Source organism: Bubalus bubalis, chromosome 15 (assembly GCF_019923935.1).
Source record: "Bubalus bubalis isolate 160015118507 breed Murrah chromosome 15, NDDB_SH_1, whole genome shotgun sequence".
NCBI classification, from domain to species: domain Eukaryota; kingdom Metazoa; phylum Chordata; class Mammalia; order Artiodactyla; family Bovidae; genus Bubalus; species Bubalus bubalis.
The window spans coordinates 57,342,403-57,360,369 of record NC_059171.1 but is presented as its reverse complement, the minus strand read 5'-3'; the positions used below and the strand labels follow the sequence as shown (position 1 = coordinate 57,360,369).

The 17,967-nt window shown below is 47.5% G+C and overlaps 1 protein-coding gene across 5 annotated transcripts in view; it reads right to left on the bottom strand.

Moving 5' to 3' along the window:
• Positions 1-794, bottom strand: part of NSMAF (neutral sphingomyelinase activation associated factor) — a 74,074-nt gene extending 73,280 nt beyond the window's left edge. For 4 of the 5 annotated variants that reach the window (XM_044928753.2, XM_044928752.2, XR_006544994.2 and 1 more), the window contains exon 1: positions 364-794. In XM_044928753.2, the coding sequence (XP_044784688.1) occupies positions 364-422 (59 nt within the window). In that variant the 5' untranslated portion in view covers positions 423-794. The remainder of the gene's footprint in view (positions 1-363) is intronic. The other variant, XM_025265373.3, reaches the window with a different exon arrangement.
• Positions 795-17,967: the final 17,173 nt, after the last annotated feature.

Below are 17,967 nucleotides of genomic sequence, written 5' to 3'. Positions count from 1 at the left end.
CGGCCCAGGAGGGCAGAGAGCGGCCCGGGCGTATGCTTTGGGGCTGAACTTGGGATGGGAGCACCTGCGTCTGCCCCGCGGGCGGGTGGTCGCCAACCCGCGCGGTGTCGCCCGAGCGAACAGCCCGGGACCGAGTGCGGAGATCCGATGCCCGGGACCGGGGGAAGGGGGCCCGCGGAGCCAGTTTACACCCCGCTCCCACCCACCTCCCGACCCCTTCCGGGTGAGCCGGGCCGCGGCGGCGGGACCCGCGTGGCCGCCCGGGCTTGGGGTTCCGGCGCGGGATGGGCCCGGCCCGGCACCCGCTCCTGCTCCGCAGTCCCGGCGGCGGCCCGGCCTCTGCGCTCCCCGGCGGGCGCTCACCTCTCCCTGGAGTAGAGCTGCAGCTGCTGCTCGCGCTGCCTCTTCCGGGTGAACGCCATGGAGGGCGGGCGGGGCGCGCGGCTCCAGCTCGGGTTCCGCGGCGCCGCCGCCGGCCGAGAGGTCCGGAGCCCGGGAGGCGGGCCGGGCACAGCGGGCCTGCGGGCCCCACGAGGAGAGCGCGCCTGCGGCCTGGCGTCCCGAGCCCGCGTTCAGCGCCGCATCCCCGCCGCGTGGGGCCTCGGCCGTGACTCAGGTCGGAGGAGGGGCGGGCGCTTGCCCGAGGCGCCCGGGACCCAGGGCCCGGCCTGGGGTCCGTCCCTCCGCCCCAAATCGCCGCCCCGCGGCTCCATTTCACTGCTTTTCCTCATGAAGACGGAAGCCCACCCTGAACTAAGTCAGCGTGTGGGCCACGGAGGTTCTAAATAACATTTGAGTCTTTAATTGAAATAACTAGTCACATGACTCTCCTTTTGCTAACAGCTGTGTTTGAGATGCAACTTACACGCGAAACAATTCAGCCATTTAGAGTGTACCAATCAGTGGTTTTTAGTATATTCACAGATATGTCCAACTATTCGTGCAGCTGAAATCCAGCAGGACCCTGGAGGGAGGGGGCGGGGTGGCTCCTGGCTACAAAAGCCTTTCTGGGTCCCTGTTTATGTTTGAAGAAAAATGCTTTAGTCTCTTAGGCCTTCCCTGAGTTCCCAAGGGCAGCTTCAAGCAGTTACTAACCAGGGCAGAGGGAAGCAGAGACAAGGGAAAGCAGTCCAACACGGTGCAGAGCAGAGTCCTAGCTCCTTCTCAGGATGAAGCCAGTGCCGCTGAGCTCTGCTACCCGGATAAGGCCCCCGGAGCAGGGGGACGATGCTAACTTCTGGCTGCCCACAGGACTTCATCCTCTTCCCTCACCACCAAACAATGAGAAGAAAGGCAAACACCCTTCCTCCCGCAGCCCACATTTTGCCTATGAACACTCTTCCCTGAAACCCACTTGGTCTAGCAATACATGCTCTGAGTTCAGAAGAGAGTCACCTCGGCTGGAAAAAAGGCCAGAAAACAGCTTGCAAGTTTTCTTCATTCAGTTAAACATTAGCGACTGATGTGACCCTGCTGATGGAGAGTGACAAAGATTCCCTGCCGGAGCGAACTCCAGCCTCGCCACTTTGAGCCTTCCTCTCCACCATGCCTTGGCCTAGAAAACCACAGACTATCAGATCAGATCAGATCAGTCGCTCAGTCGTGTCCGACTCTTTGCGACCCCATGAAGCACAGCACGCCAGGCCTCCCTGTCCATCACCAACTCCCGGAGTTCACCCAGACTCACGTCCATCGAGTCAGTGATGACATCCAGCATCTCATCCTCTGTCATCCCCTTCTCCTCCTGCCCCCAATCCCTCCCAGCATCAGAGTCTTTTCCAATGAGTCAACTCTTCGCATCAGGTGGCCAAAGTACTGGAGTTTCAGCTTTAGCATCATTCCTTCCAAAGAAATCCCAGGGCTGATCTCCTTCAGAATGGACTGGTTGGATCTCCTTGCAGTCCAAGGGACTCTCAAGAGTCTTCACCACAACAGTTCAAAAGCATCAATTCTTCGGCACCCAGCTTTCTTCACAGTCCAACTCTCACATCCATACATGACCACAGGAAAAACCACAGCCTTGACTAGACAAACCTTTGTTGGCAAAGTAATGTCTCTGCTTTTGAATATGCTATCTAGGTTGGTCATAACTTTCCTTCCAAGGAGTAAACGTCTTTTAATTCATGGCTGCAGTCACCATCTGTAGTGATTTTGGAGCCCAGAAAAATAAAGTCTGGCACTGTTTCCACTGTTTCCCCATCTATTTCCCATGAAGTGGTGGGACTGGATGCCATGATCTTCGTTTTCTGAATGTTGAGCTTTAAGCCAACTTTTTCACTCTCCACTTTCACTTTCATCAAGAGGCTTCTGAGTTCCTCTTCAGCACATATGATTTTGCCTGCCACAGTACAAGACCTGTACAAACAGAAGCAGTTTCTGACTACCCAGGCCTCATACCTGGGTATCCCCAGCTCCCCTGAAGTGCCTGTCTGAGGAGGCTTAAGGCTTCCCAGAGGATTTACTATTTATTGTAGCCAACACCTGGGGCTTCCCTGGTGGCTCAGTGGTTAAGAATCTGCCTGCAATGCAGAAGTGGGTTCGATCCCTCTGCAGGGAAGATCCCCTGAAGGAGGAAATGGCTACCCACTCCAGTATTCTTGCCGGAGAATATCTTGGACAGAGGAGCCTGGCAGGCTACAGTCCAGGGTCACAAAGAGTCAGACACAGTTGAGTACATACATAGCCAATATCTGACATGGTCCCTGACTGCTGTTTCTTAGGGCATTTACAAAAAGGGCTTACAGCTGTGAATTCTTTCTCTGAACCCTTGAGATGTGTCTCCCACAACCCAGGATTGGCTCCCTAAAGGACTCGAAAGCCATTTGAAATATCATCAGGAGGTTCAGGGCGTCTGTCTCCTGCTCTCCCTGGGAAGGCAGCTGCCAGCCAGCAGATAAAGACTCGCATTTACAGCTATCCACTCTGAGATTTTTCACTTCCCAGCTTACCTTTGACAGGAGAAGGGGAAAAACTCTCTCAAAAAGACTTTCTTGAACAACAGCTCAGATACGCTTCTGCTGTTATGGGGGTTGTGTTCCTTGATAATGAAGAGAGGACTGTGGGGGCGGGGGCGGGGGTGGTTCCTTCCTTCTCCTCCCACCCCAAACCACCAGCCCCCCAACACCTGTGCCCTTCACTTCGTTCTGCCATTTCCAAGTGCATTTTCTCAACGTCAGCCTCTTCTTCCCACTCAGTCAGCTTAGCCTCTGTAATTATCCCTTCTCTCTTCCCTCTTTCTCTCTTGCTTTGTCTTTTTCTCCCTCACTAAGTCATTCCCATCCAAATATATAGTTTCGAACGATGTTCCCCTTACCCCGCATCTCCTTCCATCTCCCCATTCTTAGCCAGACTTCTGGAAACATTTGCCTCCCGGGGTGCTTTCTCACCCTGCCTATCTTCAGTCTGTCCCACCTGGACTTCTGTTTCCACTCTGTGTTGTTGTTGTTTAGTCGCTAAGTTGTGTCTGCCTTTTTGTGACCCCATGAACTGGGGTCAGGCTCTTCGGTCCATGGGATTCTCCAGGCAAGAGTACTGGAGTGGGTTGCCATTTTGTTCTCCAGGAGATCTTCCTGACCCAGAGATCAAAGCCAGGTATCCTGCATTGCAGGCAGATTCTTAACCATCTGAGCCACCCAGGAAGCAAGGAGATTTAGGACATTGGATTTCCGAAGCTCAGGTTCTTTATGTCTCATCACAGAAAGGATTCAGTTAAACAGGGTGGTATCACACTCATTAGACTTCAGTCTTATTCTTAAAAGGGCTTCCCTTGTAGCTCAGTTGGTAAAGAATCTGCCTGCAATTCTTAAAGAAGAATAATCCTTATTTATTTTTCTTAAGGAAAAATTATTCTTATCCTTCCTTGGTATTCCATTACCTATACTCAAGACCTCTGTGGGAATGATCTGATTACTGAAATGTTATTACCATGGCCCATGTGTAAGCTCATTCTCTCTCTTCTAGCTCATGTGAGAATGTTTCTCAGTTGTGTCTGACTCTTTGCGACCCCATGAACTATATAGCCTGCCAGGCTCCTCTGTCCATGGGATTCTCCAGGGAAGAATATTGGACTGGGTAGCCAGTCCCTTCTCCAGGGGATATCTTCCTGACCCAGGGATCGAACTCAGGTCTCCTGCATTGCAGGCGGATTCTTTACCATCCGAGCAACCCGGGAAGCCCACTCCAGCCCATTGATTTATAGATAAAATTGGCTCAAAGCTCACAGAATTCAACACCCTTTCCAACATGTCGCTTCCTTTCACTGAGGGCTTCCATCATCATGACTCTCTCTGCCTCCTGAGATCCTGCTTCTTGACACGTGTCTTTGCTTTCACCACGGGAGCATTTTATCTGCCCGCCTCCCCACCACGTTAATGGAGAGTTGTGAATCCTGGCAGCAGTAACATCAGTGCAAACTGCTGTTAAAAACCCATGTTAGAGACCCTGGGTTGGATCCCTGTTCAGGGAACTAGATCCTATATGCAGCAACTAAGAGTTTGAATGCCATAGCTAAGACTTCAGTTCAGTTAAGTTCAGTCGCTCAGTCATGTCCAACTCTTTGCGACCCCATGAAGCACAGCACGCCAGGCCTCCCTGTCCATCACCAACTCCCGGAGTTCACTGAGACTCACGTCCATCGAGTCAGTGATGCCATCCAGCCATCTCATCCTCTGTCGTCCCCTTCTCCTCCTGCCCCCAATCCCTCCCAGCATCAGTCTTTTCCAATGAGTCAAATCTTCACATGAGGTGGCCAAAGTACTGGAGTTTCAGCTTTAGCATCACACCTTCCAAAGAAATCCCAGGGCTGATCTCCTTTAGTGCAGCCAAATAAGTAAACATTAAAAAAAAAAACACACTATGAATATTTTCTTAGCTGTTTTAAGTCTACCACCACTGAGGAGCCCTCACATTTTTCTTCCACAAAGATTCCAGGCTTACAGATTCCTTACCCCTCTCCCACCCCACAGCCTTTCTAGGGCTAAGGCGTCCGGCCCCAGGATCCTCTGGGGTCTTGTTAGAAACACAGATTGCTGGCCCCACCCTGGTGTTTCTGATCTACTAGATGGGTTCCCCAATGTCTCATCAGGTGAAAAATCCTCCTGCAAAGCAGGAGACATGGGAGATGCGGGTTGGATCCCTGGGTCGGGAAGACCCCCTGGAAAAGGGCATGGCAACGCACTCCAGTATTCCTGCCTGGGAAATCCCAAGGACAGAGGAGCCTGGCGGGCTACAGTCCATGAGGTCGCAAAGAGTCAGACATGACTGTGACTGAGCACACAGATCTGAGGTGGGAACCGAGAGTCCTGAGCCCCCAGGTAGTACTGATGCTTATCTAGAGACCACTCTTGAGAAACTTGGCTTTAGAACAAATTCCTTCCCAGTCTTAAAGACAGCAGCACCTCCACCTCCCCCCACCCTCACCCCCTGCCCTTCTCTTCATCCTGGCATCAGCAAATATGCAACCTCAGGTGGGGGAGTGGTGTGCTCACATTTTACTGCAAGCACTTATCAGCACATTTCCCTCAATAAGCAGTTTCCTCTCTAAGAGGCATGAGATGCCAGGTTTAAAGAAAATAAGCCTTGTTTTTCCCCCACTGTGTTGCCTCATCATTGTAATTGTCAATATTATTGCTATCTGAATTTATGATGCAATTACTTTGTAGAAAACACGATGCTGAGTACTTTGTATGCATTTTATTCTTCAATCCCGTTGGGAGCTAATTCTCCACAAATCTTTCACATTTCTCCGTGTTAGGCATCATCAGTCAATTTGCTCAGATTTATTTCCATTCTAGGAGAGTAGAGATCAAGAGTATCCTCTGCCCAGAGACACCCTGGGGATGATAAGGACCACACCCTCCCTGCCCCAGGGAAGACCTGCCAACCTCTCAGGATAATTAATGTAATAGTTCTCTCCAGAGGAGAGAGGGCGCAGGTTTGCCAGCAGCCTCTGAATAAGGCTGTGGCTTCCCTGGTGGCTCAGACAGTAAAGAATCTTCCTGCAATGCAGGAGACTTGGGTTCGAGCCCTGGGTGGGAAGATTCCCTGGAGGAGGGAATGGCAACCCACTCCCGTATTCTTGCTTGGAGAATCCCCAGGGACAGAGGAGGCTGGTGGGTTATAGTCCATGGGGTCACAAAAAGTCAGACAAGACTGAACAACTTTCACTTTCCTGCAGAAGGCTGGGGATTTCCAAAGATGCGAATTCCTGAGCTGTGATGCAGGACCACGGTGCGTCCACATCCACTGACTGCCTCATCGCCCCAGTGGGACGTGAGGGTCAAGCGGCTCATGTTGCCTGCTCCCTGGTAAGTGACACACTCTCCAAATCCATGTGAGTACACTGTCCCCGTACCTGCTAAATCTAGAGGCATTTGCCAAGCCCATCTAGCAGCTGTCACCTGCCACTCCAGAGGAACTATTTGACTTCCTTCTTGGCAAATCTCTAGACTGTTCTATTATTTCCATTCTTTGGAAGAGAACAGCTAAAGCTTTATGCAGTTTAATAATATGTCCAATAGTAAGTAACAATGCCAGTTGATAAGTGACAGTGACAAGATCTGATCCCGTGTCTGCCTGAGTCAAATCTACTTTCTTTGCAATTATACATTGCTAGTGGCAATTCTGCGGAGAAGGCAACGGCACCCCCCTCCAGTCCTCTTGCCTGGAAAATCCCATGGACGGAGGAGCCTGGTGGGCTGCAGTCCATGGGGTCGCTAAGAGGCGGACACGACTGAGCAACTTCACTTTCACTTTTCACTTTCATGCATTGGAGAAAGAAATGGCAACCCACTCCAGTGTTCTTGCCTGGAGAATCCCAGGGACGGGGAGCCTGGTGGGCTGCTGTCTATGGGGTCGCACAGAGTCGAACACGACTGAAGCGACTTAGCAGCAGTGACTCAGTTAGTAAAGAATCTGCCCACAGTGTAGGAGACCTGGGATCAATTCCTGGGTCGGGAAGATCCCCTGGAGAAGGAAATGGCAACCCACTCCAGTGTTCTTGCCTGGAGAATCCCAGGGACGGGGGAGCCTGGTGGGCTGCCGTCTATGGGGTCACACGGAGTTGGACATGACTAGCAGCAGCAGCAGCAGCAGTGGCAATTCTGAGACCTTAAAGAAAAAAAGACAAAACTAAGAATCAGAAGCCCTCATTATTGTATTAAAGCTCTAAGTAACCTCACAGGAAGAAAACAAAATTTTCCTCTGTCAGTGTACCCAAGGGAGCCCCAACACACCTACCAGTGGCAGCTGCTCCTAGACAATCTTCCTTGAAGGCAGGGAGGGGGAATGATCAACTCGGTGTTTCTGACATCCCCTTTCAAAAAAATACCTAGTTTTATTCATTTGGCCACGCTGGGTCTTAGTTGCAGCACACAGGCTCTCTCAGTAGCAGCACTTGACCTCCTAGTTGCGGCGTGTGGGATCTAGCTCCCTGAACCCAGCCCCCAGAGTCTTAGCCACTGGACCATCAGGGACATCCCTGACATCCTCATAAAGTCTGCTTTTCCTCAGTTTCTCTTAGTAATTGATAGTATTTATACATCCACATACCCATTTTCAGTCAGGTTTACTGAGGTATAGCTTACAATAATGTTCCTCAGTTGTAAGTGTGCCATGGATGTGTTATGACACGTGTGCAGTCAGGTGACCACCACCATGCTTGTGATGTAGGAATTTCCATCACCCTAAAATGCTTTCTTGTGCCCTGTTGTCAGGAACCCCGGTGTCCCTTCCTGATTCCTGGCAACCACTGATCTGCTTTTTGCCTGTTTACTCTTCTTTTCTAGACTTTCATATAAATGGAGTTATGAAGCACGTCTGACTTCCTTCCCTCAGCCCAGAGCTCTTAAGGTACATCCACGTGGTTACCTTGAACACTACTTCATTCTTTTTCTTTCTTTCTTTTTTTTTTTTTTTTGCTGAACAGTAAGCTTTGTATGAATAAACCACAATGAGTTTGTCTTTTCAACAATTGATGGAAATCTGGGATGTGTTCAGTGTTTTGGGCTAATATAGATAAAGCTGCTATTAACATTTGAGTACACATCTTTGTTTTCCTTGAATTCACGAACTAAAATGGACTGGAATGGGTGAGTTTAACTCAGATGCTCATTTTATCTACTACTGTGGCAGGAATCCCTTAGAAGAAATGGAGTAGCCATCATAGTCAACAAGAGAGTCCGAAATGCAATACTTGGATGCAATCTCAAAAACGACAGAATGATCAGTTTTCATTCCAATCCCAAAGAAAGGCAATGCCAAAGAATGCTCAAACTACCACACAATTGCACTCATCTCACACGCTAGTAAAGTAATGCTCAAAATTCTCCAAGCCAGGCTTCAGCAATACGTGAACCATGAACTTCTAGATGTTCAAGCTGCTTTTAGAAAAGGCAGAGGAACCAGAGATCAAATTGCCAACATCTGCTGGATCATCAAAAAAGCAAGAATTCCAGAAAAACATCTATTTCTGCTTTATTGACTATGCCAAAGCCTTTGACTGTATGGATCACAATGGACTGTGGAAAATTCTGAAAGAGATGGGAATACCAGACCACCTGACCTGCCTCTTGAGAAACCTGTATGCAGGTCAGGAAGCAACAGTTAGAACTGGACATGGAACAACAGACTGGTTCCAAATAGGAAAAGGAGTACACCAAGGCTGAATATTGTCACCCTGCGTTTTTAACTTATATGCAGAGTACATCATGAGAAATGTTGGGCTGGAGGAAGCACAAGCTGGAATCAAGATTGCAGGAGAAATAGCAATAACCTCAGATATGCAGATGACACCAACTTTATGGCGAAAACTGAAGAAGAACTAAAGAGTCTCTTGATGAAAGTGAAAGAGGAGAGTGAAAAAGTTGGCTTAAAGCTCAACATTCAGAAAACTAAGATCAAGGCATCTGGTCCCATCACTTCATGGCAAATAGATGGGGAAACAGTGGAAACAGTGAGAGACTTTATTTTTGGGGGCTACAAAATCACTGCAGATGGTGATTGCAGCTATGAAATTTATTAAAAGATGCTTCCTCCTTGGAAGGAAAGTTATGACCAACCTAGGCAGTATATTAAAAAGCAGAGACATTACTTTGCCAACAAAGGTCTGTCTATCAAGGCTATGGTTTTTCCAGTAGTCATGTATGGATGTGAGAGTTGGACTATAAAGAAAGCTGAGCACTGAAGAATTGATGCCTTTGAACTGTGGTGTTGGAGAAGACTCTTTAGAGTCCCTTGGACTGCAAGGAGCTCCAACCAGTCCATCCTAAAGGAGATCAGTCCTGGGTGTTCATTGGAAGGAGTGATGTTGAAGCTGAAACTCCAATACTTTGGCCACCTGATGCGAAGAGCTGACTCATAGAAAAAGACCCTGATGCTGGGAAAGATTGAGGGCAGGAAGAGAAGGGGACGACAGAGGATGAGAAGGTTGGATGGCATCACCGACTCAATGGACATGAGTTTGAGTAGGCTCCGGGAGTTGGTGATGGGCAGGGAGACCTGGCGTGCTGTGGTTCATGGGGTTGCAAAGAGTTGGACACGAATCAGTGACTGAACTGAACTGAACGCATCTTTGTTAGAATATACATTTTCTCCCATGTCCTAGGGGCCATCTCCTGGAGGCTCCCATGTGTTCCCAAGGTAAAGCCCAGCTCCTAGCATGGCACTGATACTTTTTAGGAGCCTTTCTTTGTCTTTCCCACTGTATATCTCTAAATATTTTCTGACACAAATTTGTATCTATGCTCCCAAACAGTGCTAAGAGCTGGGGATAAATATAAACAAAGCAGAGAAGATTCCAGTCTTTACAGAGCATCTAGTGGATAAAATTGACTATAAACAAACCAAAATATAAAATAATTGCAGGGAATTCCCTGGAGGTTCAGTGGTTAGGACTCTGTACTTCCACTGTGGAGGGCCCAGGTTCAATTCCTGTTTGGGGAAGTAAGATACAAGATACCACAAGTCACATGGTGCAGCCAAAAAAAAAAAAAAAGATTGCAAACCATAAGTGCTACAGAGAGATGAGATGACAGTACTAGCTGCCATATGGAGGAAAACCTGGCTGGAGGTGAGAAGGTCACAGAATAACAGGCTGCGAGATCAACAGGGTCAGGCATGTGGGCACAGATGCCATCAAGGTTAACGATGGGCTAGGGAAGAGGGACTCGGTGAGCCCAGAGTCAAAGCCTTTCATGAATCAGGTGGATTCCCAACAGGACAATAGATGATAAAGCCTAATGTCATTAACTTCTAAGGAATTCTGGTTCCTGAAGGAGAAAAATAAATCATGTGAATATAGCAAAAGGAAGCAAGGAAGATGCTTATCTCTTGGTCCTAAGGTGCACAGGTTTAAGAACCCAGGATTACACAGGACAAAGGACTAAGAGTTGCTATGATTGTTACAGATCAGAAATGAGGAACATAGTCTCTGTCCTGAAGGGGCTGTTATGTTAACTCCCAAAGAGTTGGGAGGAGAGGGGTGGAGAGGAGATGAAGTTCAGAGTGAGTGTCCTGACCTAGTCAACAGCTGGAGAAGCTGGGCTACTAATGATAACAGAAGTAAATACGTGAGAAATGGGAGGACAGATAGTGAAAATTGTAGTTTGGGTCCTGAATATATGGTTCCCTGGCTTCTGGCTTCTGCTCACTTGTGATTGCTCTGAGCTTCAGAAGCCTGAAAGGGATGCTTGACCAGGCGTAACAATGTGCTTGTCCACACACTCAGGCCTTTGCAAAGCTGTTCTGACTCAGTAATTTCCCTGTCCTCTGACCTCCCATTCATGATACAAGTCAAATTTCACTTCCTCTTTGAGCTCCCCAGTCAACCACACCCTAAGTGAAAAAGAGCAGACATTTGAATCACCCAGATTCTCACAGCTTCCGGTTCAGAGTCTAATTTTAGCTCATACCCTCATGTAATTATTTGTTTACATTTCTGTTTACCTTGCTCTCGTAACAGCCCCTTCAGGACAGAGATTATGTTACTCATTTATGATCTATAGCAATCATAGCAATTCATGGTGTCAGTCCCATGCATATCTTACCAACACAAGCTGATAGAAAGCATAGAAATTCAACTCCATTGGCCTGTTACCTGTTTCATGAGACCATACTTCCTCTTATTTATTGTACCTATCTTGTTCAAGTTTCACAGCATGCTCTTTCCATTAGTACTTTGAGCATAGCTAACAAATCCATGTCATCTTGTTCATGCAGTATAGAATCCTGTGTGCTATGTGAGTCTATATCCTGATAAACTCAAGTGTCCACACTTGGTGGCTTGTTCTTTCAATGAAGCTTCTCGCCTCCATTGTTAAGGTCACTTCAACTGCCCTTCTTTGCCCAAGTGAGTATAGACTCCCTTTGTTTCAATATTCAGAAAGCATTCCTTGCTGCACCTTGCTTTTATTCCTTAATTTCTTCACTAGGGCTTAAAATCAGCTTGGAACCTTGACTGAAAACGGGCCTGGTTGTCACTGCGTGAATGAGTGGAAAATATCACTCTATATGTGGTCTTAACATTCAAGAGATTTTAGTTGCAAAGTAGACTAGATTTATGATCACTGTTGTGTGGCTTGCCACCTTTAACATATATATCCTTTATTTAGAGGGTGTTGACAAATGACAAGGTGTAGACAGATTACCTGTTTCTAGATACATAAAGAATGTGGAAATTAGAACACAGTCATGGTTAGGACAACACAAAACATCCAAATCTACTTTAGCAAAGATTAATGAATAAGATATCTGATGATGAATATGCATATATAGCATTAAAAAAAAGTAGAGTCCGACTCTTTTGTGACCCCTTGGACTGTAGCCTGCTAGGCTCTTCTGTCCATGGAACTCTCTAGGCAAGAATACTGGAGTGTGTTGCCATTTCCTACTCCAGGGAATCTTACTGATCCAGGGATTGAACCCTGGTCTCCTGCATTGCAGGCAGATTCGTTATTGTCTGAGCCACCAGGAAATACCCATTATATAGCATATTGCTTTTAAAAAAAATATATTTATTTATTTGGTTTTACCAGGTCTTAGTTGCAGCATGTGAAATCCAGTTCCTTGACCAGGGATCAAACCCGGGCCCCCTGCATTGGGAGCATGAGTCTTAGCCATGCTAAGAGTCCCAGCATATTGCTTTATAAATGATATAAATTGCTTTTGAAAATAATGAAACCTCATCAGAATGCTCCCCAAAGACGTTCACAACTTCACGTCAAAAAGGATGAATATTAACTTACATGGACAAAAAGATTCTGATTTAAGGACCTTGAAAGGGCAAGATTATCCTGGATCATCTAGATGTGCCCACTCTAATCACATGAGTCCTTTCCAAGCTGTAGTCACAGGGAGGTGTGAGTGCAGAAGAGAGAACCCGAGAGATGGCAGTGGGAGACTCAAGTCACACTTGCTAACCTGGAAGACAGAGGCCATGAACTAGGGGATGCAGGCACCCTCAATAGATTGGAAAAAGCAGAGAACCAGATTCTCCCCCGGAGCCTCCAGACAGGAGCAGGGCCTTGCTGCCACCTTGGTTTTAGCTCAGTGAGATTCCAGCTCTGATGGAAGCCACAGAGTTCATAGTAATTTGACACCGCAGCCATAGGAAACCAAAACAAGACAGTATTGTAAGGTGGATGGAATGGCTTTCCAGAAAGAAAAACCAACCAACCCAGTGAAACTCTGGCTGAGAGTTGTATATAATTTAGATGGAAATGGGGAACATGACTGGAGAACATGAATTATTTTTGATCATTATTTTCCAGACAGGCCTGATGATCACTTAAAACAGAGAAAAAGAAGCACAATATCCACAAAGATGTTCACAGTATTGCTTCAATGGTGGGATTATGGGTAGAGCAGTCCCCCCCTTATCTGAAGTTTCACTTTCCGTGGTTTCAGTAACCCACAGTCAACTTCAGCCTGGAAATGCTAAATGGAAAATTCTGGAAATAAACAATTCATAAGTTTTAAATTGCATACCATTCTCAGTAGTGTTGTCGGGGGAGTGTGTAATTTCCTCCGTTCTGTCTTGCCACAGCAAAAATTTGAAGTGATGGACGGACCAGTGTTACAGCTCAGTTTTATTGGCAGGTAAATACATCCTCGAGGTGTGAGGGCAGGCAGACCCAAAAGAGGTGAAGAGAAGAGAAGTCCCGGGCTCAATTTTGGTTCCTCTTTTTATGTTTTTTCTCCTCCCCAGGAGCCTGCCCTATGTAAATTGGGCTAGCCAGGAGGGCTGTTTGTTTTACTTGAGGTCCTCACTCCAGTCCTTGGACCTTCCTTTGTTCTATTTTTGTGGGCTTTTTCCCTCTTTATCTTTTAGCCACCACCTTTTTGGACTCCTTTTTCCTATTGTAACTACCTAACATTCCCCCCTCAAGAGATGGGAGGCCCAATTCTTTGGGAATAAGGGGATAGAAGTCTTTCTGGCTACTTCCTGCTGAACTGGGATGGCGAGGGGTATTGGGCCTCCCCCTCTTGCTAGTCTTAAGCCTCAGAGTCCTTATAGTGGTGTCCATCTAAGGGTGAGTGATATTTTCTGTGGTTGGCTGTAGTTTTATATATCCTTGTTGAACTGGCACTGCATGTTGTAGCTTGTTGACCTGGGCAGAGACAAAACAGGTTAGACAATTGAAAATATATGGAGCAATCATAAGCAGCATCAATATGGTGATAATAGGAATTAGTAGGGGTATTAGTCAACTCCAAATTCCCCTCGCCAGGAGAAGGATCCCCCAAAGAGAGACTGTAGCCACCCTGAGAACTCTCCAGCTCATTCTTTGAGACCCTGTAGAATCTGAATCTTTTCCTTGAGGACTGTGAGACTTTCTTTAACTTAGTTGGAGCTATTTACCCAGAAACATCATGTCTCATTTAAGATGACTCAAGCCCCTCCTCATTCAGGGATGAGGAGATCTACCTCCTGTCTGTTTTAGAGTATAACCCCTGCCAAGCTGTGCTGGCTTTTTAGCACTATCCTGAGAAATCTTATCCCCAGAAACTTAGTTTTGTGGGTGTTCATTAGACTGGCACTCATTTGCAGTCCTGAATAGGTATCTGAGATCTCCCAGGGGCTCATGGGTGTATTGAGTGTCCTCTTCTGTTTTTTTCCATGGCTTGACTCGTGAGTAGTGAATCCAGGAGTCATGTCCTGGTACTTTCACTGCTGTGGGGGTAGAAAGTATTACAGGGTAGGGGCCCTCACATGTGGGATGGAGTTGAGCCTTTGGGGACCCATCCTTCTAGACTTTAATTAGGACTTGAGTCCCTGGAGCATATAGTGGTGGCTCTTTAGAATCTTTTGGGTCCTGGTTGACACCCCAAAGTATATATCTTGTTGGAACTGTGTCCAATGGCCATGGTATAAGACTGGAGGGTCTGAGCCTCTGGATCTAGGAAGAGGTTATTGACATAAACAAAAGGTCTCCCATATAGCATCTCAGAAGGACTAAAACCAACCTGTTCCTTAGGGGCAATATGGGTGTGGAGGAGAGCTATTGGTAAAGCCTCCTTCCATCCTAGGGAGGCCTCCTGGGTTATCTTTTTTATTTGCCAATTTTAATAATTGGCTGGCTCTTTCTACTTTTCCTGAAGACCGAGGCCTCCAGGCACAATTGAGATGATAAGTAATGCCCAATGCTTTAGAGACCCCTTGCGTAACCTTAGAAGTAAATGATTTCCCATTGCCACTTTGTAGTGACCTGGGCAGACCAAATCTTGGAATGATTTCATGGAGCAGTTGTTTTTTGTGTGTGTTTTTTTTTTTTAACCACCTTCTCAGCCTTCTCAGTCTAGGTGGGAAAGCCTTATCCATCTTGTGAATATATCTATCATGACTAATAGGTATTTATACCCTTGAAAAACTGGCATCTGGGTGAAGTCCATATGCCAGTCCTCTCTTGGGTATGTCCCACATCATTGGACAGGCTGGGCCAGCTGGGGTCTTTGAGCTCCTTGGGGGTTAATTGGCAAGTGGGACAAGAGGAGACCACTTGCCTTATAGTTGTTTGGAGGCCTGTTCCTCTGAAGGACCTTTCTAGTAATCTTTGGAGGGCCTTCTCCCCTAAATGAGTGGTGGCAAGTAAGGAGTTAACCAACTTACATTGGAAATTCCCAGGTAGAAAAAGGAGTCCCTCCTTGTGGAACCACCCCATATGACCTTGAAAGCCCTCTCTCGTAGCTTTAAGAGTCTCACCTTCAGGATATGAAGGAGTTTCTGGCAAATTAGTCTGTGGAACTAAGGTGGCAACCCCTATTAGGTCATTGTTGTGTAATGCTGCTCTCTTAGCTGCCTGATCAGCTGCTTGGTTCCCTCGTGACACTTCCATGCTCCCTTTTAGGTGTCTTTTACAATAGGAGACTGAAACCTCAGAGAGCAGAGGAACTGCCTCCGAGAGCCTAAGGATTTGATCACCACATTTGATTGGGGTCCCTCGGATGGTCAAGTGGCCTCTTTCTTTCCAAATAGCAGCATGTTTATGTAGCGCCAGAAAGGCATACTTGGAGTCAGTGTAAATGGCTACTCTTTTTCCTTACTCTAAACCTCGAGTCAGGGCTATGAGCTCAACTAATTGGGTTGAAGTACCTGGTGGCAAAGGTTTAGCCTTTATGGTCTCAAAATTGGAGGCTACAGCAAATCCAGCTTTTCTTTTTCCATCCAAGACAAAGCTGCTTCTGTCAATGTACCAGATTTCCTCAGGACTGGTCAGAGGATCTTCTGAAAGTCCCTCTTGGGGTTTTGTCCAGTGGTCCAAAGTTTCTAGGCAAGAGTGAAAGGGGAGAGAGCCCTAGGGGGTAGACAGGAGGGTAGCTGGGTTAAGAACCTCACAAAGGGATATATTCAGGCCTGGATTTTCCATCAGCACTACTTGATATCTGAGGACTCTTTGATCACACATCCATAAATGGCCTCTCCCGTGCAGGAGTTGTTTCACTTGGTGGCTGGTAAAAATAGTTTGCCCCCAAAAGAGAGTTTTAAAGCATCTTCTATCAGGACTGCAATAGCTGCAAGATTTCAAAGGCAGGGAAAGATCTCTTCCCAATAAGAAAATAGGACACTCAGGGGCCACCAGAAACTGGTGGGAAAATATTTGTCCATCCCAGCAACAAAGAAGTGCTCAGGTGAATCTTTTTGTTAACTGTTTTTCCTGTAGCACCCAAAATGGTACAGGTTTGGGAGGAGATGGCTCCAGAGTAGGCGGTCAGGACAGAGTAGGTAGCCCCTGTGTCAACAAGAAATTCTCAGACGTACCTGCCACATCCAGTTGCACCCTTGGCTCCAGCCCTGTGATGGTTATACGTGACAGGCGGGATGGCTGGAGCAGGCTGCTTCAGTCCTGTTGAACCATCGTGAGGGAAGGCTTGGCACTTGACTTTGAGGCTCTTGGGCCCCGAGGGCAGAGTGCTGCCCAGTGTCCCAATTGATGGCATTTGTAGCAAGCTATTTTAGGAGACTTGTCACTGTTTGGACACTCTTTGGCCCAATGTCGCGCCTGTCTACAGATTAGGCTTTTGCCTTGTGCCTTGTCCTTCAAGGACTCGGGGTTTGCCATAGGGCTTCCCTGGAGGGCAGCCAGCATCTGGTCATGCCTTGTCTCTTTCCTTTTCTCCCTTTCCTGGGCCTTGGCCTCCCTATTCTGTTCTCTGTAATAAAAGGTATTGGTGGCTGTCTGGACCATCTCATCTGAAGAGGCAGCAGGGTCCTGCTGCTGTAGCAGTTTTAACTTTATCCTGATATCTGAGGCACATTGGGACAGGAATCTGTCCTTTAAAATCACCTGTCCCTCATAAGAGTCTAGGTCCAGATTGGTAAACTTTTGGAGGGCCTCTTTTAGCCTTTCCAGAAAGGCAATGGGGTTCTCATTGGACTCCTGAGTTATTGCTGAGACCAGGAGTAGTCCCACAGCTAATAGGCTTCCTTCTATTTCCATAGATGGACTTCTTGAGGGGGGAGTCTTTCTGAAGCGTATCCTACCCAGTACTGTTGCAACCTGAGAGCCGGGCATCCCCGGGTCAGATTTAGGCATAACAACTTGCTGGAGATTGAATCCCCAGGCAGGTCGAGGCATGTCAGCCTCCTGAGAATTGCGTTCCTGGTCAGGTTGAGGCATGTTGACTCCTGGGACCCCTGAACTGGCAGATCTCTGAGCAGGTTGAGGCATGACAACCTCCCAGGGACCAGGCAGGTTGAGGCAGGTCGACCTCCTGGGACCCCAGGCTGGTGGATCCCTGAGCAGGCTGAGAGGTAACAATCTCCTGGGGACTGGATCCGTAGGCAGGTCGACCTCCTGGGACCCCCAGGCTGGAGTTGGGCATCCCCAAGGTCTCCAGCATGACCAGTGCTGGGTAGGATTAAGCGGTTGTAATCTTAACTTATTGCTGGTTTGTCCACCACGGATTGGAATAGATACCATGATGTAAGCAATCCAAGTCTGTGCCCTGAGACTGGGAACCTGGTGAAACAGCCATAAGCCTTATCCTCTATTGCTCTGAGGGAATGTAAGTCTCCCCTAGTCCTCCATAAGAGCAGACTAGGGTATGTCCAATGGTAAACGTTTCATTGTTGTAGATCCACTTTAGGTAAGGGCAGAAGTAATGACAAAGGAGTGGGTTATCTGGTCCTTTTAGGGGCATTAGAGTATTTTAATAATAAGCGAGATGGAGTGATGTTGCCTACAAGGGGCCAGGGTCCTGGTTGTAGGAGTTAGTAAGTGGCTTACGAACAAATTGATAAGAGGCAACAGACCAGATGTTCCATAAAAGTGGAGTGCAGATTTGATTTAGGGGTATGTTTGTAACTTTAGGAGAAGGGTGGCAAGGGTTTGGGCCCAAACGGCCTGTAGGGCTAACTTCCAAAGTGGCAAACATTATCCTCGGAAGCCCAATTGCCCTTGAAGGGATGCCACCAACAGATGGGCTTCTAGCAGCCATTGTGTGCCTGTCACCCTCCCTAGCGGGTTCACTAAG